The sequence below is a fragment of the Phasianus colchicus genome, chromosome 21 (genome assembly GCF_987193195.1).
Source record: "Phasianus colchicus chromosome 21, bPhaCol1.hap1.1, whole genome shotgun sequence".
NCBI lineage: Eukaryota > Metazoa > Chordata > Aves > Galliformes > Phasianidae > Phasianus > Phasianus colchicus.
In genome coordinates this window covers 9415820-9438215 of record NC_143456.1, presented here as the reverse complement: position 1 = coordinate 9438215, position 22396 = coordinate 9415820, and the positions used below count along the sequence as shown (strand labels likewise).

The 22396-nt window shown below is 42.3% G+C and overlaps 2 protein-coding genes across 8 annotated transcripts in view; both read left to right on the top strand.

The window, feature by feature from the left end:
- Nucleotides 1-7283, top strand: DDX52 (DExD-box helicase 52). Its single transcript, XM_031591468.2, has 15 exons — nt 1-140; nt 336-513; nt 812-945; nt 1143-1328; nt 1601-1744; nt 1930-2041; nt 2561-2633; nt 2777-2980; nt 3146-3236; nt 3721-3843; nt 4054-4204; nt 4581-4656; nt 5120-5191; nt 5798-5890; nt 6565-7283. Exons 1-15 carry the CDS (start codon nt 54-56, stop codon nt 6650-6652), a joined length of 1812 nt encoding a protein of 603 aa, XP_031447328.1. The 5' UTR covers nt 1-53; the 3' UTR covers nt 6653-7283.
- Nucleotides 7284-7452: 169 nt separating this feature from the next.
- Nucleotides 7453-22396, top strand: part of SYNRG (synergin gamma) — a 35615-nt gene continuing 20671 nt past the window's right edge. For 3 of the 7 annotated variants that reach the window (XM_031591470.2, XM_031591469.2, XM_090122729.1), the window contains exons 1-12: nt 7453-7547; nt 10811-10851; nt 12177-12295; nt 13653-13783; nt 14143-14248; nt 14859-14970; nt 16182-16481; nt 17216-17440; nt 18456-18533; nt 19232-19428; nt 20252-20506; nt 20729-20865. In XM_031591470.2, the coding sequence (XP_031447330.2) occupies nt 7453-7547; nt 10811-10851; nt 12177-12295; nt 13653-13783; nt 14143-14248; nt 14859-14970; nt 16182-16481; nt 17216-17440; nt 18456-18533; nt 19232-19428; nt 20252-20506; nt 20729-20865 (1796 nt within the window). The remainder of the gene's footprint in view (nt 7548-10810; nt 10852-12176; nt 12296-13652; nt 13784-14142; nt 14249-14858; nt 14971-16181; nt 16482-17215; nt 17441-18455; nt 18534-19231; nt 19429-20251; nt 20507-20728; nt 20866-22396) is intronic. The other 4 variants (XM_031591475.2, XM_031591473.2, XM_031591472.2 and 1 more) reach the window with 3 other exon arrangements.

The window sequence follows — 22396 nt, the reverse complement described above, 5'->3', positions numbered from 1 at the left end:
TCCGGCGTTCTGCTTCCGGTGTGCCGCGGGGAGAATCGGGAGCCGGTGGCAGCATGGAGGCACAGGAGCTGTTTCGCCGCTTGGGCGCCGGGGCCCGTTTCGATGTGCGGCGCTTCGGGCGGGACGCGCGGCGCTTCGGGGTGCGGAGCTACTGGGGGGGGAGATCTGGGCGGGGCCCGAGGCGGCTCAGCGGGGCTCCGTCCCCTTCCCCGTCCCCGTCCCCTTCCCCGTCCGCTCGATGGAGCCCCACGCGCACCCGCGGCCTTGTGGCGGCGCTCGGGATCCTCAGCGGGTCTCTCCGGGTTTGTCACCCTGTGCCTCGTTACCTCCTCCAGGTGATCCGGGGAAGTGGCGGCACACCGGAGAACCTCGACTTCTTCGGGCGTAAGCAGGGAGCCTCACTGGGGTCCGCGGAGAAGCAGGAGGATGGAGCAGGAAGAAAGGATGTGGAGATGTCAGGGAAGAGAAAAAGGACGGCAGAAAGTGGTAAAAGGAAAAGAAAAAAGATACAAGGTATCTGTGTATACATGTATGCCATAGAGTATCCTGACAAAGTTCATTCTTCTTGCTTCGGTTTGCATTAAATGTGCAGATACTGTGGATCACTTGAGTGGGAAAAAAGGGGTCTCTGGCTTCTTTGGCTGCACAACGTTAGAGCTGATAGAACAGCTCTGTTGTGATTCAGTAATGAGGTTTTGGGATGTAATTGGTGTCTTCGTTCCATTCAGTGGCAATGAGACAAAAAAGGTTTTGAGATGTCCTTTTTGCTTGGATTTTACCAATGGAAGCTTTGTTTTTTTGAAACTTCCAGAAACAGTGTCAATGCCAGAGCTGTCAGAAAGTGATGGGATAATGTGGATGTCCTCTCTGGAAGCAAAAGTCAAAGATACAAAAGACAACAAAAAACCTACTGCAGAAAAGCTTGAACGTTTGAGAAGGGAGAAGGTAGGACCACAGCATTCTAGTGTAGCAACTGATTGCTTGTTTTCTGTGGGTGTTGCATCCAGCAGTTGAAGTAGTTTCTCCTGGGAGGAGCATGACTGAGTATGGGGAAAATAACCAGAAGGTGAATTCATATGCATTTAGTTTTATGACAGAGTTAAAAGACTAACTAAAGGAAGAGTGTATCTCTTGCCTTTTAGGTAAACCGTTTCAGAAATCAGCACAGGATTAACGTTCAAGGAACAGATCTTCCTGACCCAATTGCCACGTTTGATCAACTTCAGAAGGAATACAAAGTCCACCCCAAAATCATTGAGAATATTCAAGCTGCTGGCTTCCAGGTTCCAACGCCAATCCAGATGCAAGCCATTCCAGTCATGCTTCATGTAAGTCTAACAGAATCATATATTATTTTAGGGTGCATGGCAAAATTTGGAGAGAGGTCTCTCTTTTTAGAGTCCTGTCATTGGTCAGTTGCACAGCTTTAGAAATATCAAAGGTGTCACATTTCAAAATGCAGCTATGACAGATTTTTGATCTGTGCTTTCACTAATGTGCTCGGGATTAGTTTCAGAGTTTAGTTGTTGTTGTTGTTTGTTTTCTGCTTTGTCTTTCTTCTTTGAGTAGAATATAATATCTCTTTTTTGTTTTCTTCCAGGGTCGAGAACTTCTAGCTTCTGCTCCTACTGGGTCTGGAAAAACACTGGCATTTTGTATTCCTCTCTTAACACACCTGAAACAACCCATGAACAAAGGATTCAGAGCTCTGATCATATCACCTACCCGAGAACTTGCTAGCCAGGTGTGTATTGTGGAGAAAGGAATTATTTTCAAATGTGTATACTTGGTCATTTTCCATAAACGAAATAGCTTTCTCAAATCCTGGAATGATGTTTGAAACGTTATTGAGGGATGCCTGCAGTTTTCCAGATTACAAAAGCTAATCATCTAGGTTTGAAAATTTAATCTGTGTTGCTGTCTTTTCAGACACATCGGGAGTTGGTGAAGTTGGCTGAGGGGACTGGCTTCAGAATCCATATGATCCAGAAGGCCTCTGAAGCAGCAAAGAAGTTTGGGCCCAAGTCATCTAAGAAGTTTGGTAACTGTTTTCACTACTGAAGTGCTTTCTGAAAATTTCAGAAATGTACTGACTTCGGTTTTCTGGCTGGTGTTGGTTTTAAGGAGATTGTTAACACCACTCAAGTTATACAAGCTATTGTTCAACACTAAAAAGGATCTTGTGTGGAAGAAATAGGGAGTGAGCCTAACAGTGAATCGTTATAAATTGTGGGCTTAATATAAGGTAAATATTACAGTAGATAGGGCTTCAAACAAGAGCAGAGTGGAACTGATTTTAGTATTTAAACTATTTCCACTGAATTTTAACAGCCACACCCATAAGGTCTTGTGGTAATAAAAGAAATCTGCAGCCTTTTTGCAATATCTTCTGCTGCTTAAATATTATCCTAAATGCAACAGTGAAGTGCCTTGTCCTAAGCCCAAACCAACAAATCTCTGTTTGATTGGGTAGAAACATGTTTTTCAGTGCTCTGCTAAGTGCTCTGCTAAAGTCTGTTCTGTCTGTTCTAACATTTTGTTTGTTTTGTTTTTTAAATAGATATACTTGTTACTACTCCGAACAGACTCATTTATTTACTGAAACAAGATCCTCCAGCAATAGACTTGACCAGGTACTATATCAAATATGGTTTTGCTGTCAACTCTGCTTCTGGAAAGTGGATGTGTGCATGGTCCTTGTGTCTATAAGGTTCCTTAGACCTTTTGGCTTCTCTGCAAATGACTCTTACTGAGAAGAAAACCTCTTTGTTCCTAGTGTGGAGTGGCTGGTGGTGGATGAGTCAGACAAACTGTTTGAAGATGGAAAGTCAGGATTCCGAGATCAGTTGGCCTCCATCTTCCTGGCATGCACATCCCATGTGGTGAGAAGAGCCTTTTTCAGCGCAACCTTTGCACATGATGTGGAGGAGTGGTGTAAACTCAACCTTGACAGTATCGTTCTGGTGTCTGTTGGTGCAAGGTAGGTGTGCAGTCACGCTCTGATTCTCTTTTTTCCTTTGCCTTTTATTTCATTGTCAAATGAGTATTAGCCCCTTGGAGCACACTGATGAAAGTTTGTCTTGCATGCAGTGTTTCTCACCCACCACATAATATTTATATATGTTTATTGGATTTCTGATTTCAGAAACTCTGCAGCAGAGACAGTGGAACAAGAGCTGTTATTTGTTGGATCTGAGACAGGAAAACTAACAGCAATGAGAGAGCTTGTTAAAAAGGTATTTTGAAGTGATTGAGACATTCTGCTTCTGAACTGAGCCATGTGTTCTGTCTCTCAGTTAGAGGTTTCTCTGTGGTACGTGTTAAAGCATTGTCCAGATCTCGTGTACAAGAGGAATGTTACTCTCCTGTGGAATTTTAGAGGATTTTCCATTGTTAGTTATATATTTGAGCCCTGCTTGGGAATGGTCTGCATTAATGGTGCAGTTAATTTTAGTAGGTAGTGTGAAAGGGGTTGTTCATATTGAGTGGGGGAAAAACAGTTTCTGTGAATTAAAATACAGTCTGGTGGTTAAGTGAAGAATACTTCCATTGAAGGTAGTGGAGTTGAACTTGCTTGCGTCCCAAAGATTTTTGCTAGTTAAGAAAAGATAATCCTCTAAGATGTAAATACTGGGTTCATTTAAGTTGGTAGCAGCAGAGTCTGCAGCCAGCAACAGTAGGAAAAGGGCTTGAACCTTATATAAGGTTTCTGTTTTGCAGGGTTTTGCTCCCCCAGTCCTTGTTTTTGTACAGTCTATTGAGAGGGCTAAAGAGCTTTTCCATGAACTTATTTATGAAGGCATCAACGTAGATGTCATCCATGCAGACAAAACTCAGCAACAGGTAGGAGGTTATAACTTTTTTCCCAAAAATGCTTTACAATACTTGGTATTTCCTTTTTAAAATGTTACTTCAGGTAAGTTTAACAGTAAATTACTGCATGTTTTGGTTTACAGATTTAGTTTTTTATTAATGTTACAATTTTCAGGAAACAAGTTTGCATCAGACTGCTAGTCAAGATGATTCCAAGTACCTTTCTTTCTTTTTTTCTAGAGAGATAATGTAGTACACAGTTTCAGAGCTGGGAAGATCTGGGTGCTCATTTGCACAGCTTTACTTGCTCGAGGAATTGACTTCAAAGGAGTAAATATGGTCATTAATTATGATTTGCCAACAAGTGCAGTGGAGTACATCCACAGAATAGGTGAGCATTGTTTGCAAAGTATGTCTTTTTCCATAGTTTGTAGATCTTTAATGGAGAAACTCTTATGCATATGCGAAAATCCTGACAGCAAGACTCTTCTGTTGCTATAGCATTAACTCATTTGAGTCAATTTATACCTTGTCTCAACTCTCAGTAAAAAAGAGTTGCTTTTTGTCAGGCTTTTATGGACCTTGAACACTTTGACCTTTCAAGTATAGTTGTTGTTTTCATGCAGTAGAAATGATCTTTTGGTATCAGCTATGTGGTAGTGTGCTTAGTATGCTAAAAAAAAGTTGGGAGACCTAAGCTATGAAGAGGAGTAGAATAAAGATATTTGAAGAAAAACCTCTGCTCTGTTCAATTTGTGTTTTGACAGGTCGTACTGGAAGAGCAGGACACACAGGGAAAGCAGTCACTTTCTTTACAGAAGATGATAAGCCTTTATTACGAAGGTAAATTTAAAACCTGTTATACGAAGAATAAAGCATATTTTTACTATAGTGTCCTGCTGAGCTAGGTGGTTCTTTCTAATGCCACACGCCTTGTGAGCATGGTGCTGCTGAGCTCTGAAAAACTCACCCTGATATAAAATGCTCTTCAAGAATTCAGAATTCACATGGTGAAGCTGTAAGGTGTTAACAGTATGGGAAAGCCCGAAACATTGCAATTTTAAGGTTTTGTTTTGAAGCTTTTCACTAATGCAGCAAGTGAGAAACCAGCACTCTTTTGCTACATTGTTACACTGTAAACAGTGGCAACGTGAAGGCATACTTCATAGTGTTTTTGAGTGAAAGTTGGTGTTCTGACTTGAACCCTTCTGCGGGGGGAAGATTCGAGACTGTTTAGCTGGCTTTGCTCTTCTGGTTTTCCCACAGCTATTGCCAGAGTTAATCTCTTTCCTCCTCTGCCTTTCAGTATAGCCAATGTTATTCAGCGAGCTGGCTGTCCTGTGCCAGACTACATAAAGCACTTTCCCAAACTCCAAAGGTATGTTCATTTGAATAGATTACCAGTTTGTCTTCCATTTTAAAATGCTGCATGAGGGCTGGTTGGGGTGTGAGGGTTGCAGAAGTTACTGTTGCAGTTCAGCTGCAAAAGGAATCTTTGACAGAGCTGTGATGGTGTGTTTTTTTCACCCAGACAAAAAAAGGGAAACAAAGAATTCTCTAATATAGAGAAGCAGTTAGTGCCATGGGAACAGGGAGTTCCCTGAAATACGCCCCAGGTTTCCCAGGCCTGCAGTCATGAATCAGACTTCTAGTACATGAAAAAGTTACCTTAAAAAGGTGTGTGGGCGTATGTGTATGGATAGATAGATAAAGAGTATTTCTTAATGCTTTATTTTGAATGATAATTTTTAATGGTTTTCAAAATTTCAGATTTTGTGTGTGTGTATGTATATTAACCATAAGTATTAAAATGAAGTTTGTTTGAATGCCATGGAGATGAACTGACCCTGGAATAAATGCTGGAAATACTTTCTGACCCATAAATACCTTACAAACTAGTACAGGTTTTCACTGTCTGTTTTGTTTTGAATATTAATTTTTATCCTTTAAAATAACTTAATCCTTTTCTAAATGTCATTCTCAGCAAACAGAAGAAGAAATTCATTAAGAAACCACTAACGAGAGAAGCAATTTGTACCACTCCTCAGTGCTTCTTAAAAAAAGACAGAAGAAAAAAGTAAGAGTGTGTGTGTAGAGGGTTTGTGGGTTTTTTTTGTTCTTGCTTTTTCTTTAATTTCAAAATGTCCTTTATCCAGAAAAGGCCCACCAAGTCTCCTCCACTATAACCAACGTCTCATTTGGACACACCAAGTCACAGCACTTGTAATGTAGTGACAGTGCACTTTCAGTGTCAGTATCTGCTACTGGAAATTGGGTTAATGCCATGAGTTTGCCTACATGGCTGCATGTGAGAAGACAGCATTACAGGTAGCTCTGTAACAGGCTGTAAAGCTGTCCTAGCAGAATTCCAGAACCCACTCCTCATCTGGTAAAGAGCTTGCTTTGTTTTTGTCATATGAATCATATAATGACTTGGGCTGGAAGGGACCTCAGTGATCATCAAGTTCCAACCTCCCTGCCACAGGCAGGGTAGGCAAATATTAATAAAAGAAATAAATCTTAAGTTGCAATGGCTAGAGCTCACAAAATAAGGCTGGCTGGTGTGTAGCAATTTTGTATGGTAGATTGTCATTGTTATATCTTCAGATGGTTCGTACTGAAGGATTTACTTTCAGTTGCTCTACTGTAATGCAAAATGTCTGATGCCTATTATATTTCTATGTACTTTCTTTTATTTTTATTTTTAATACGCAGTGTTCAGCTTCTTGGTCTACGCTGTCTTTTTTGTAGGAGAACTGCAAAGGAAAACGTTAAGGAAAAAAAGAAAGTTAAGGAAGTTACAGATAACAGTAATTTGAAGACTGCTTCAAAAAGCTGAAGAGGGGCAGATGGCTCTTGAGCTGAGACTGACACCTGTGCCCACGCTGAAGAATGGAAGAATGAAGATGAAGGGGAAAGAAGAAGAGTGTTTCTGCCTCTTTCTTTCTGCTTGAGGTGGGATGTTTACATGCAAGAAAGTCCCTACCGAAATACGAGGACTCCTGAATGCTTCTTATAGAAGCTGCAGACTGTGCTCTTGCAGTGAATACTGAACACTTCACATTACAGAACAATTGTTCCAAAGGCTGTGTTACTGTCATTTTTATATTACTGCTTGGAACTGCCGTCAGTTCGGTGTTCCCTGATGCTGATCCCTAAAACAGCTGTCAGACTCACAGAAAACACGGGTTGTGGGGGCAAGAAGGGGGAGGGGTACCGCTGGGGCTGGGAACTGCGGCTGGTGGATGCTTCCCTGGAAGCGTTTTTGTAAAAATGCAAAACAACACGAACAGGGGAAGTGCAGCCTTCCTTCTGCTTTTGGGATAATGGATCTTTTAGGTGCTTTGAGTCTCGGTAACTTCGTGTCGTTTGAGCCTCGCAGCAGAATAAATAAGGTCGTGAAGGATTCCCGTGGAGCCGTGTCATTTCCGCAGTCGGTGAGGAGCGCGCTCTGTTTCTCGCACTGAATCCGTTCGGGCGCGGATCGCGGCTCCGTTCCTCCCGCCCTCCCTGAGGGGCTCCTCCCCTTCCCGCCCGGGGCCGCGCTGCACGCGGGACGGGGCGGCGCTGAGGCGGGCCGCGGTCGGGCCCGGCCCCGGAAGCGCGGCGGCTCAGCTGACCGCCGGCCGGAGCGGGAAGATGGCGCTGCGGGCCGGGCCCGGCGCGGCGGGCGGCGGCGGCGGAGCGGCGGGCGGCGGCGGAGCCGGAGCGGCGGGAGGCGCGGGAGCAGCCGGGTCGGTGCGGCGGGGCCGGGCCGCGAGGGGGAGCGGGGTCGGAGGGCTGCGGGGCGCCGAGCGAGGGGCGGAGGCCGCCGGGCTTAGGCGCGGGGCTGAGGGGCCGCGCGGGAGGCGGGGGTCGGGGCCCGGGGGCGGTCGGCCGGCCCGCCGCGCTCGGTGCGAGCCGCCCGCCTGCCGCGGCCTTCCGAACGTCTCTCCGTCCGGGTTTCCGCGGCCCCGCTGGGTGCCGGCAGGGACGGCCGTGGAGGTTCGCCGGCGCTGCGGGCACGGTGTGAGGTGGAAGAACGGGGTCGGGTGAAAGAAGGGCGACGCTTTCGTTTAAGCCGGGCTCTGGTGCTTCCTGGCGCCCCGCTCTCGGGCCGGGTGGCTGAGTCGCTCCTTTGGGGTCCGAGGCCCCGGTTCTGCAGCGCGCGTCCCTGCGAACCCGGCACGGCTGCGAAACGGCGGCTTCAGAGCAGCGCTGCTGCCGGCGAGGAGCGGACGGCTGTTTGTCAGCCAGCTGGAGGCCACGGCAGCGCGCTCGTGGCACAGCCTTTCTTTGTTTCCAGCGGTGTTCGGGCGCTTTGAGAGCGAATCCGGCGGCGGCGATTCGCGCTGTGCGTCAGGGGGTTCGTTTCTGTGGATTTCTGTGTTGAAATCTGCCACTGAAAAATACTCCGGCGTGTCCCGTTGCACGTTGGTAGAATGAGACTTTACTCATCGGGAACTGGGGGGTCAAAAATCTGCTTGTGGTCAGGAGTGCATTGCGTGCAGATGGAGCTGCTGCAGGAACGCACGGGTACAGCAAAGGAGTTGCTCCCGTGCTTTGATCGAGGCTGACTTTTGGTTTTGAAGCTTCCCGTTTAAGGTACTTATCCGGTAGGGACGTACGGGTTAACAGAACTCTCACATTAGCAGTGCTGTAGGGTAATTGCTTTGCTTTCCTTATATTTACTCTGTCTTGTGCAGGCCATCTGACACGTATAATGTTTTCTTGCTATGTTACATCAAGTATTACATCTAGTTGCATCAGCCCTGCTGGTGGGGGGGCATCTGACGTTGAGAACAACAGAAATCTCTGCAGCTGCTTTTAAATCCTTTGTGGAAGTAATGAGGAATAAGAAACCCCATTGAAATGGCACGCTTGGTGGTAGTCAGCTGCTCTAAATAACCAAGACTGTGAGGGATTCCATTCTCAGGAAAGTGCATTTGGGAATTTTGGAGTTTGCCACCAACTAGCTGTAATAAATGCTCTTCTAGCCTTCAAGAAGCATATTGGTCCTTACAGATGTACTTCATTGTGTCCATTTTATTTTGTTTTGTTTTTTTTTTTTAAAAAGGCAGTCCTGTTGTTGCCTGCTTATTCTTATAATCAGTTCTGTTATTTTGAAGTACCTGGAATTAAAATGTCATTTTCTTTTTTTTTTTTTTTTTAAAATAAAGCTGCTCCTGGTGTTTCTGTCAGCACGGTTTGTCAGGTTCTGTGCTTTTCTGTCCTGCCTCCACTTTATCTCAGCAGTGGCTGAGAGCTTAATTTCAGCATTGTGGATCAGCTGCTTTAGCTGGATGTGACCATACCTTCCTGGAAAGTGTGGAAATCAGGCTGCTGGTTTTTGCCTTTAAAGGCTGGATTTATGGTGATGAGGATTGAGCATCCGTGCCGGTGGCGGCTCCCAGCAGTGGCACAGCAGAAATGAGGAGAGCTGTGCTAGGAGCTTGCTTTGCCACTTCGGTGTAGCTTCCTCTTTCAGTGCCCTCTCATTAGTTCCAGGGTTTGTTTATTTATTTATCTTTCACTGAGACCTATAAATAAATCAGGAGCTCAGTAGAAAGGGATAAATATTTTATTGCCTGTCCTTTATTTGCTTCCAACAGGCAGTGGTACCTTGCTATGCTTGTTCAGGTTACATTATGTTTGCTAATTTGGAAGAATGCTTTTTGACCAGATTCCCTGATAAGAAAGTGCAACATAAAGCTATGAACACTTTTTGATACTTGTGAGCTTTTCAAAATGAACTTTAAATATTTTATAATTCAAAAGAAACAAGGAATGGTGTATTTTTAAGATGCACAGAATTGCTTTGTATGCAGGAGCTGAAATTACATGTGGCTTCAGAGGATCTGTGGCCGAGGTGGCACTCAGTGCTGACAGCCTCGAGATAATCAGATGTTTCTGTAGGTGAAAAGAAGAAGCCAAAGCATTGAGAAGATTCCAAGTTAGAGACTGAACTGAGGAGTGCTGTGGGTTGTGCTGGTGACTGTGTCGCCTGCTGTCTGTACAACTGGCTGCAATTAAATTTTGTGTTTATCCATGAACCAGATTCCTTATTTTGTCTTAGAATTTATTTTGCTCAGTTCTTCTAGAAGTATAAATGAGGTTGGCTTTGTGACTTCCTGCAGGATGTGCAGAACTGCCTGCAGTCAGTTGTGGTGTCTTCTCCTCCTTCACTCCTAGGTGGTTTCATGTCCACCTTTGTGTTGAATGTCTGTGAGTGTGTTTGTCTTTGTGTGGCATTTTGAGGGAACAGCTGGCTGGACACCGATTCAAGTTCTTATTTTGTGACTTACTGCTCAGGTAGATTTATTGTGAGTGAGGCTTCCCAACGAGGACCTTTCTCCTGTTTGGCAGCACAGCCACTTCTAGCATTTTCCATTATAATTTTGGTTGAATTTTCAGCAGTTCCTCCTCCAGGTGTACCTGGTGTTTATTACTTGATAGGTTTTTTTTGCAAACTAACAGTTTTTCTTGTACTGAGACGTAACTAAGAAACCAGCCACTGCATTATTTTGTGATGCATACCATTTCTGGGGGGAGAGGGGAAGGCAGTGGGGTCTCACGGTCAGTTTATTCCGTGTAGAAAATAGTTACCAAGGAGCTGTGGACTATTTTCTGGAGCATTTCATGGTCTTGCTGAATCAGATGTTTCTGGCAGGAGATGCTTATTCATTCTGCAGTGCTCGAAGGCCCAGCCCGAGCTCACAGACTGACCTGTTACCAACCTGTGCAGGTGCTGGAAGTTCTGTGGGTGATGTGGATGAGTCAAAGCCATTTTCGTGCTGTTACGGAGGCTGAGGTCTGTTCCTTCGTAGCTCTGCAGTGTGAGCTGTGAAGTTTTGGGCTGTGTGTGGCAGGGGGCTGTGTGTAACATTGCTGATGTCTCCTCTGAAATGCACAGCAGCAGGTGGAGGCGCCGACTGCAGTGTGAGGACTGTGGCTGGTGCACTTCAGAGACTGCTTTCATCCACTGATGTTCACGTTCCCTTTTCTCCTCCTCTTCTAGCTTCATGTTTCCCGTGGCAGGCGCTCTGGGCCCCCCTCAAGGTATGTATGGATGTAATGCTCTGAGCACTGAGTTCATTACCTTTGGAGACGGTAACCAACTTCAAGTGATCTCTGTTCAGTGCTGCTGCTCCCAGTGTGATTCAGTGAACTCCTGAGCTGTTCGTCCCCTTCAGTTCGATGCTGCTCAGCTGAATCTTGCAGCTGTTTCTAAAACTCTGTGCAATGCTGATAAAGCACAGTGCTAGGTTAGAGACCCAGGAAAATGATACTTCTGGTGTGTTTGACCCTGAATTTGCCTTTAAGATTTTTTATATTATTTTGAATATGGCATTTAACCTCTTTATGCCCCTTCTGCCAGCTGTGCATACCAGTATTGTGTAGGTTCTGCAGGACCCAGTCAATATTTACAAAGCTCTGTAAGACCTTGGGACAGCAGTCACAACCTGTGTGAAAGTGCTCAGACAATAGGAGAGCCCCAGTTTTAAATTACCTTTGTTCTCATTGCTGTTGCAGCTCTGTTTGTTTAATTAATGGAAGATACAGAGAGAACTTGAAGAAGTGACAGTTTCCTTATAAAATGTGTTGGGAGCTGATTTATGGCTTATTTCTGAGCTTGTTGCATCCCTCCTGCAGTGCCTTTGCACGTGATGTTCAGCTACAGGCGGTTAGAATTCTCTCATGGGGTGCTGGTAGCAAGCTTGAGTTTCTTCTTGGTGTCTGACTCCCAGGAGAGCAAAACAGACAAAGATCCCGAGGCATAATCAATTTGGCTTCATTCTGTGAATAATTATATTTCAGTTTGATTTGTCAAATTTTATTCAAATGTGGCTTTGACTGGCAAATACTTTTAACCATTCTGATCTGTGTGGGGTTGCGTTGACCGGGGTACAAGTTACCCAGTCAGCTCAGAATGAGAAGCCACTTTGTGAAAGTGGTGCATGGATTTATTTCCTGAGGCTGATCTTGAAATGCTCCCAGTTTTAAAGTTTTTCCTTTCTAGAGTAATGGACAATTAATTATCAGCAGCTGTCAACGTGGTTAATTAAATCTCATTAGCTGGAACTGACCCTGTGATGATTGTATGGGAAGAAACCCACAGCCAACCCTTCAGGTGGTGGGAGGCTTCATCTGCCTGGCTGTGGGAAAGCCTGTAACATCTCTTCCCTTAGCCTGACCAGTAGCTAACTTCAGGATATCCCACAGTGCCTGCCCTGCAGCCAGGTTTTCAGTTCTGGAACAGTTCAGCAGGACTGATTCCTTTGTTCTTCCTTTACTGTGGTGGTTCAGTTCAAATTTAAAAAAAAAAAAAAAAAAAAAAAAAGCTTTAACACAAAGTGCTCACCTTGTTGAACGTTTTATTACAGGGATGATTCCTATGCAACAGCAAGGATTTCCAATGGTTCCCGTCATGCAGTCCAACATGCCAGGCATGATGGGCATGAATTATGGCTCTCAAATGCCTCCTGGACCCATGGCCATGCAGGTGTGTGCCGATGAGATGGGTTGAAATGAGACACTCCTTTTGCTTTGGTTCTACACCCTTACTGCTAAGGTGGCATGTTGTGTAGTATTTCATGAGCCCCTTGTAAGCTGATACATGCTGTGGTGGTGACCAATTCACTGAATTCTTTGTCTCTTTGTAACTCAAATGCTGAAGTTAGTAGAACTGCATGTAAGTGCAAGTGGCAGTTCATAAACTTTCTTTTTAAAAACCTTGTTGCAGGGAGAAAGCAATTCAAGAGAAATGTGCTGCATTGTCTCGCATGAGCAGTTTTCCCATTTGTCCTACTTCCTCTCTAACATTGTTGGTTTTTCCTTGCTTAAAGCAACTTTGTCTTTATCTGTACTGTTGCTAATTGAGGAACAAGAACAAAGTACGAGTAGCCAGTGCTCTATTTTCTCTGCTTTTAATCACTTGTTTTCTGTTTAGTACCATCTGTGCTTATGTACAGATTTGCATTTTGCTGAAATTTTATGTATTGCCAAAGCTTTGTAACCAAATTGCTGTCTCAAATTGGATTTATTATGTCTTGCCATCTCCTTATGCTCTCCTCTCACTTCCCACCCCCACCTGGACATTATTAAATTAATTTCCTAAAATTTATAGCAGGAAGATGGTTTTATGAGTGCTAGTCTAAAAATAATAGCACTTGTTCTCTTTCTGTGTGTTCTGATAGCAAAGCCAGAATGAGTGATAATAGAAGTAATTTAATTTTTGGCTCCTTCTATATTAGGCAAGCTTTGCTACTGCCACCTCACCAGAATATGTTTATCACCAAATATTTCTCATTTCATGCAGTTCATTTGGCTAAGTCTCCTAGTGCTGTTGCTCTTTATTCTCTGCCCCCTTGGACGCCCAAACGAGTTTTTTCTGTAAAGTGATCAGAGCCAGTCTTGCCAGCACCTGCTGTTGGTTAGGAGCATGCACCCTCAGCATGGAATTCAGAAGTATTCTGTAATCATTTAGAGTAGGAAACTACATTAAGAAAGAAACAAACAAGGAAAATCAAGTACATGGTTCTGTTAGTGATGTAGGTTAGGATGCCTGTAATGTTTTCACCTAGATTGTGTTGATTTTATGTTTTTATTTTTTTGTATTTGCCCAGAAAGCCATTGTGCTGTCTAAAATCCTGTAAGAATTGTAGCTAATCATTGAGAGGGAAGAGTGCCACCTACTGAATGTCCACTGCCTTGTTCTGTAACAGCTTGTAACAGTAGTTGTGAGCTCTGAATTTTATGAGATGTCCCTAGTTTGTCATTTAGCAGGAGGTAATTGTCAGTGGTTGGGCTTTATTGTGGAGGAAAAAAACCTTGAAGCTGTATTATTAATTTTGTTCTAGGGTGGCATGCCCTTAGGGCCAATGCCAGCAACTGGAATGCCTTACATGGGACAGGCTTCTTTCATAGGAATGCGCCCAGCAGCCCCACAGTATACCCCTGACATGCAGAAGCAGTTTGCAGAGGAACAGCAGTAAGTGATGCTTTATTTGCTCTTGAGATTGTTCTCCGTATTTATTTATGCTTGTTTGTTTGTTTATTTTAAGAGGGAGATGTGGTCTGGAAGTATAATCCACATAGCAAAAATATTAACCATTGTTTCTCTAGAAAAGTAGTTCATTTAGTATTGTGGAACAGTTTTGAGATAATTCCATTGCACTTGAGGGCTATCTATAAAATTAACGGTGGCTCTTAAGCAGTTCTGAGGGAAAGTAGATGTATGCACTGAGCCAGCTGAATTTGAGTCAAAAGAAATGGAAAAAAAATCTAGCAGAAGTTGGATGTGGAAATTTTAATGAAAAATTGGTTATAGTTTTTTTTTTATAATTTCAGAAAGAGGTTTGAGCACCAGCAAAAGTTTTTAGAAGAGGAACGAAAACGGCGCCAGTTTGAAGAGCAGAAGCAAAAGCTGAGGCTCTTAAGCAGTGTGAAACCTAAGGTAGGTCCTCAACAGCAAGGGCGATGTTGGTTTCCTTGAGGCTGTTTCAATAACTTTTAATGGAGTGCTTTATTTTGGGAAGTGAGTGGGGAACTTGCATGACACATCAGATCTTGGAAAGTATCTGGAATATTCAGTCATTTGCACACTCTTGTTGCAATGCAAACGAAGTCTGTAAATGAAAACCAACTTTTGTAAAATAAATTTAAACAAACCTGAAGTGTAGCATTTGGGAACAGAATGAGATTTCCAGAAAAGAGAATGTCTGGTGGCTTGTTTGTTAACTTTACCCAAAGTTTTGGGCCATTCCAGTGAGCTCTGAGGCTCTTATCTGTAAGACTACAAATAACTGAATAAGGTTTATGTGTTATTTCTGTACATAAAGTGTCTGTTGGAAGACTGAAAGGTGCTGTTATTGTGTAGCCTGCAAAATACGTGCTTTCTAAATATGGGAATTACTGTTAATATGCTTCAGGTGTTGCTAGAAAAAGAAGGGTTTAATCTAATAGTAGGCAGTGCTATATCTTGTACTGAACAAGTGTGAGTATTGGAAAGAAACTGAATTGTGCTGTGATTTATTTTTTTTTTTTTTTCCCACAAAATGTTTCAGACAGGTGAAAAAAGCAGAGATGATGCACTGGAAGCCATTAAAGGAAATCTAGATGGTTTTTCTAGAGATGCTAAAATGCATCCAACACCAGCATCGCATCCAAAAAAGCCAGGTTTGTCATTTTCCTCTCTTGCAACTGAAAATAAAACTAATATTTGAAATTCTTGGCAGAAGGAACCAATTGAAAGAAGTGTTTTTATTTGATGATATAAAGTGAATGTATTAATGTTTTGTAAACTTGAGTGTCATCCTAACAACTGTTCACTCACTTGGTGTGAGATATTAGATTTCAGCTTTCATTGGAAGACTTGATAATCTTTAAAAGAAAATGTAATATGAAATGCTTACCGTGAAATATCATGGGAATTGATAATGGATGTTAAGCCCAGTATTAATAACTTTCTTTATACTTATTCTAACTCTTATAATTGAGTTCTTTTCTAGTCAAAGCATTAATTAATGTTTTGCAGAGTGCTTTTGAAGCTGAGAAGTGCTATGTAAGTGTTAAGAATGATCAAAACCTTGTGTAAAGACTTCAGAGTACTGTAATAGCTTTTTTTTTTTTTTTTTTTTTTTACCATTGCCTGGGCATGGTCAAATCAAAGCCTTTGTTATTCTCTCTTCTCAGTAATTACTATGTTTGTAACAATTATTACTAGAAATTTCTTTTGGGTTAAAACATAGCTTGCTCTGTGTAGCCTAAATGAAGCTTATCTGGACAAGAATTTTCACATGTAAAATCTTTATCTCTACTGTGGATTTGCTCTTTGATAATTTTGAAGTTCCAAGTGGTCTTCTAACATTCTCCCATTGTTTCTTAAATTTCCCATCCTGCTTTGTTAAAATGGGTGACTAAGAAAGGTATCACACAGAAAACTGTCTAAAGGAATATCATGTTTCTTTTGTGTCTGACGGTTTATTATTGAGTGTCTGAAGATAAAACACATCTCTGAGGGGGAACGTCTCCCTCGCCTTGGCATCCACCCAGCATCTTTAGTTTGAAATATTTCCTCTTGATTTGTTTTGACCCAATCTGTTTAAAACAAATGGAATACTTCCATAGCTGGTTTTAAGAATCAAGATTCAATCAAAGTATTTACATCTGGGAGAGAAGATGCATGGTTGGAAGAGGCTGCTCAGCTTTACCTTATGTGTTTGCTATGCTGTCAGTAGTCACTATTCTCACCTCTGTAAAATAATATATCCACTGCTATTTCTCCTCACTCATTTGCTATTTATAGCTATATTTGCCATTTTCCCTGCTTTTCCTCCTAAAAACTTTCCTCCTGATCACTTTTGCATTGTGTTCATTCCATTTTACAGATCATCCCACATCATCATCCCATTCTGCTGTATCTGTTTCCCACTCTGCTTTTCTTGATGATGAAGAATTTAGTGACTTTATACAAGGGCCTACTGAAAGCCCCAAAGCAGTGCCTCAGCCCACCTCTCAGCCTTTTCAGCCTTTCCATTCTGCTGCTGAGGCTGGACAACTGCTTTCAGAAAAGGCTGTGGTCCAGCCTCTCCCTCCAACCCAGACTCCAGTGTTATCCATCCATGGTACAGCTGGGCAGGTTCCCTTTTTTCCTACCTCTGCATCTTCACCCAGTATCCATAAAACAGGTAACTGAAGTTTTATTTTATTTTATTTTTCCCAATATCACTTTTTGTTGTAAAGCTACAGAGAGTCTTTACCTATTTTGTTGTTTGTTTTTTTCTTCCTTCAGTCTGGCTGAAAGATACAGGTAATGAATTAGAAGCCTGCTGATCCGTGGGGAATGATGTCCCCTTCCTGCTTTCCTTAGAACTGCACTGTAAAAGCAAATTGTGTGGATTGAAGGATGCTAAATATGCATCTGGCACATCTCAAGTATATTAAGTCTTGTGTGCCAGCACTGTACGAAGTCTGTGCAATAGAACAGTTGAAAAGATGGTACAAAAAATTATTGCTGATGTGGAATGCTTGTGTGCTTCCTCTCTTGGAGGCTAAGCAGGTGTAGGTAAGAGATTAACATGAAGAACTTAGCATATATAAGCGGGTGTTTGACCTGAGCCTTAAATTATTCTTTTGTATGATCCAGGTGATTATGCAATGGTATCCCTAATACAGGAAATGGTTTCATGTATTCCCTATGTGTTTCTCTCTATTAGTTGAAATTGTTGTGTATGTGTAGCAAGTGAAAAGCAGAATTGGGCCATGAAAGCCTTTGAGCAGGGCAGTGCTGCTGCTCTGAGATGGGACAGGTCCTCGTCTGATAATCTGTCGGTGGTACCAGTAATACTACTTTGAAGGCATGGAATTGCAATCTGGGTGGTTAATAACAAAATATAAATACTTCCTCCTGCTGTTCACTCAGGCTCTTCCTTGGAGGAGAAAGTCTTAGATAATGGCTCAAATGAATCTGAACAAGAGCAAACCAAACTTAGAGCATCCGAAGTTGGGCACAAAGCCTCGGCTGCAGGCCAAGCTCGTCCCAGTCTAGCCATCAATGACTGGGCTCTTGTAGGTGGACATGAAAGTGGTACCACTGCTGCAGAGGTGCACAAGGCTTCAGAACAAAACATAGCAATTGAAGAGTGTGGTGAGCAAATGAAACATTTGATGGAATTTAATAAGATGCTGCTTGAATGCTAACACTCTATACACTAATTGTAAGACCAATTCTGCATAATTTTGCTCTGAATGCCTGCTTGAATAATATACCAGGGCCTTCTGCTCCTTGCTAAAAGTAACAACTGTGATTTTGCTCTGGACTTTCCCCACGTGAGTTTACTGCTGTAATCACATTTAACATGTTTGTTTAATCAGGTTTTCTGTTTTGCAATATTCTGCCCTCTTTCTTGGAGAAACAGATATGCTCTCTAAAATTTTTATTTCCCAGACACTTACCACTCATAGCGTTATGTCTAAAACCATTTGTATTTTAGAGATGATTTCAAATGCTGCACCAGCTTTATTTCTAGTTCAGATTTTGTTAAAGATGACTACTGCGTGCTTGGTTAGTGAGTGTTAATGTAGTGGAGAAGAGAGTAACCAGTTCACAGAGACACAGTTGTGGCAGATCATGGAAATCTGTAGTAGTGAAGACAGCTGTGTTTTCTTTTGAACAATGGGGCAAAGGATACATTTTTGTGAGCATGGGAAAAGAACTTGCTAAGATCCAGTTTGATGGGCTATTTGTGTGTTTCCCTGCTAAGGATTTTCTGGTTGTGAGTGGTTCTTACACTTCCCTTTGGATAAGTATGAATTTGTTTTTCCACCAGTAGCCCTCATAGTGATGGGAAGGCTCAGCTTATGTTGCACAGAACTGCTGTTGTGCAATTGTAAGAAGTTATGAGACGAGTTCTGTGCAACTAGAAATTTGGCACATGAGGAGCTCCTTGTTTCTTTGTGTATGTGGCAGTACTCTTGCTGCTACCCCATGTCATTATGTTGAAATATATTATGCAGTAGCTGTTTTTCCTCTGAAAACTTTGCTTGAAATGCTAAATGGTGCTGACAAGCTAAGATCTAGTCTCAAAGACCTCTGTATTCTGAATCTGTATGTCTTAATGCAACTGTGTCTTTCTTTTTCTTACTAAATGGAACACCTTTAGGTGTTGGAGTATTCCCTTCGCAGGATCCAATTCAGCAAATGATGCCTCCTTGGATTTACAACGATAGCTTGGTTCCAGGTAAGCAGGGAGAGTGGGCATTTAACTAAGTGGGCAATGTAAAGTGTGAATCTGTGTGCTTACACTGCCTTTATTTGTGTTTGAAGCATTTTTCTTCAGTCATTAAATGAATTCATCTTTTTGCTGAGATACATATTTGTAATATTAATCTGCATTTGAAGAAAGGATTTTCTTCAAGCATGTTAAATGTTTAGAATTGTTATGAAAGCAGATCACACTAGTAGAAGTTGCTGCTGCTGGTAAAATTGCTTTCATGGGTAGACGCTTTTGGCATCTCTTGTAATTAAGCAGGTTCACTTCTTAAGGCTATTTACCTTATACGTGCAAATAACATTGGAAACAGAATGAAATGCTGCAATCAATATCGATTGCACTGAAGTTTAAATGCATGAAGCTGTTAGGACTATCTTTTAGTGTGGATTATCCCATGGTTTAATTACAGAAGCATGTTTTGAAATAAAGCACTAACTGTATTTTGTATAAAATATTATTCTTGATTGTTTAAACTTGTGCATAAAGAGCTTCCACTAACATGTTTAGGTGAAAAGGGATGATAGCGTACAATGCCTGAATGCTGTTGTCTTACCTTACACTCTTTCATGTTACTAATTTGATTTAGGAATTTGATATAGAAAAGCAATCTTAAATTTGCTTGAAAAAAGCAAATTGCCTGACTAATACTGACTCCTTTGTAACAGAATTGTATAAGAAAATTTTAGAGACAACTTTGACACCTGCTGGGATAGATACTGCTAAACTATATCCCATACTGATGTCATCTGGACTGCCCAGAGAGACTCTTGGACAAATATGGGCTCTAGCCAATAGAACCACCCCTGGGAAGCTTACGAAAGAAGAGCTCTATGCTGTCCTGGCGATGATAGCAGTAACTCAGGTATGACTAAGGCTCTGGGGATTAGTGTGCAAAGATAGTTCCTTGGCTAATCCACCATTACTGCATATTGCTGCAGGTGGGTTGTATACCACACCTGTAATAAAAGTACTACTTTGCTGAAATCCAGAGGAGAAACTTCCCTTGTAGCTTCAAGAGGATTGTAATTACATCCCAGTACTTACATCCTAGTTTCTCCTTTCTTTAATGTCAGTTGAAGATGGTTCTTAAATATACCTACCAAACTGCAGTATGTGTGCGTATTTCTGATGGAAAGCACTGAATGTTTTTCTTCTGTTGTTACACAATTGATCTCCTCAAACGTATGGATTCTGTATCCCTTCAGTCTAGGAATAACAAGTGTGTAACAAGTAAACTTGTTACTTTTCTCCTGAACCAGTGGAGTGTGACCTTCAGGCTTCTGTTGTTTGTAGCATAGCATAATCTCTTACCAGTTTATTTCCAAATACCAGCCCTGTATGAAATCTAAGATAAAGATCCAAGCTGATCTTATGGGACTGGGGTGTATGGTGCCACCTGTTTCAGCATGGCTTTTCTTGCCAGTATGCACTAGATTGATGTACTGAAAGCTGAACAAGAATGCTGTCAAATGCCTCTGCTCAGCCAGTAAGTTGTCATTACCCTTAGCACAAACCCAGCAGCCGGGGTGCTGGGTAGGACTTACTCTTTTAGTATAGGATCTTGATCACTTTTTTTTTTGCTCTTTCTTAGTTTCAGTAATAGAATCTCGAAATGAGAATGAGTCCAGTATGCCTTTTTGCTCATGTGTCCCATATGGTTGTCTTTTCTTTTTCTGCCTTTGCAGAGAGGAATACCTGCAGTGAGTCCCGATATGTTAAACCAGTTTCCAGCTGCCCCCGTCCCTACTTTATCTGGATTTCCGATGCCGCTGCCTGCCGCAGTGAGCCAGCAGCCCCTGCTGCCCACGGGGCCGCCCGTCTCCTTGCCCCTGAGCATCGGGCCGCCGGTGATGGGCCTGGGCATCTCGGCGGCGGCGACAGCGGGCGGAGCTGCAGCACCACCAGCGGGAGCCTTTGCGCCCTCCTACCCGCCCAGCCAGGTGAGAGCTCTGCATGGCTGCCACGGGCCTGCAGGGAGAATCGGCCTGTTTCAGAGCTGCGTGATGGCTTTAGTTAAACCCCAAGGTGCAGTTGAAGTGGAGACACTGACCGGATTTTGATTTTATTTTTGAAGTTGATCACATTACTCTGAACTGCTTTTATGCTATATGATAATTTGGAAAGGCAGTGGTGTATCAGTCTTCATATTATTTGCAACGTAGGTAGTAAAACCAGAAGATGATGACTTCCAAGAGTTTCAGGATGCTTCAAAGTCTGGCTCCCTAGATGACTCTTTCACTGATTTCCAAGGGGATGGAGCTGCCTCTTCCAAAGCAGCCAGCTCACAGCACCGGAGCAGGTAGCAGATCTTTTGATTTCCACTCCTTCAGTATTTTAGAATTCTTTTAAGAAATTAAATGTTTTCCTCTTTTGTGGGTAGCTTTCTAACCTGTAATTTTCTTCTGTCACCTGACTTCTCCTCTAATGATTTCTTTTCAAGACTGTTACAACTACAATTAGGCTTTCTAAATCCAAAATGACATTTGGTGTGCCACAGGTGGTTGCCCAGTTTTTACAATTCCAGGCACCATGCTGAGGTAAATTGCATATACAGGGCATGTGGATAAGTGTTCAAGTGTTTATATTATTGCACAGGCAATTGAAAGTTACTTCATACTGTGCATTCAGGCAACAACCTAACATAAAGCTTTTCAGAAAGAATCACGAGGGTGGAGGAGTTCTGCCTTTGGTGTTGTATGCTTCCACTAATAGTCTGACCCAGTCTTTGGTGGAGTTGATAGAAACCATTTGCTGACACCAAGGCCTTTCTTCAGACCCTGAAGAAGGAACCTAGTGTTCATGTCAGGAGCATGACATAGTACTTTTAAATGAATGAGAACTCCAGTGGACAGGGTTTTTATTTCTGTGGTTCTCTGGCCAAGACCTGTACTTTTGATAGCTGACTATAAATCTGGATCTCATTCAGTCTTCAACAATCTTGGCTGTTTGTTTGGGAGACAGCCAAAATGTAATTCTGGATCAGACAAATTAGGCACAATAAAATGTGTACTTACTGCCTTTTGAGAGTTTAAAATTAATCTTTCAAAGTCCCGTGACAATAAAATTTCCAAGTGTTGTTTAATCCTACTGCACAAGGCAAGATTTTATATAGCACCCAGGTATCTAATTGCAGACATACTTATTTTCTGTGTACTGAGCTGTCTGTTCTTAGTTGTAGACAGAACTACTGTCTAGCTTTGCAGGTAAACAGTGATTACTAGATGCTTCCTTAACAGTGCTGTCAGCTGGGGATACTAAAACAGATTGCTCAGTGGCACTGTTCCTAATGACATTCCATGGAAAGGATTTAATTTTGCTGGTGTCAGTCAGTAATACCACTTGTATTTGAAGGGACTGTAATTTAAGTATATGTCAGATATCATTTTGCAATAACAGCTATTTGGGTAGTGAAAGTTTCAACAGAAACATTGTTTTTAAATTCCAAAGTGGAAAGTAGGGGATCATAAGGAGAAAAAAATAAAAGGTGTTTCTTCTTCATTGCAGCAATTCTTTTTGTTCAGTTGTAAAGTTGTAAAAGCATTCAATTTTGAAACAAACAAAAGGTTACAATAACCTCTAATCTCATTGCTTATGGAGCTTTATTTAAAATAAAAAAAAAAAAGCCATCTGTGGAGTACAGATGAGTAATGATTACATTTGCCAAGATTGCATATCTAATAGCCTGTTTTGCAGTGGTGTGAACTTTAATTATTTTAACAGAAGCTATATTTTTTGACACTGCACTGTCTCTCTGCAAGCATCATTGACTATCATTAGCACATGTGTGCAAGTGCTAGGTTTGTGTGGTGCTTGTAGGCTGCTGGTAAGGA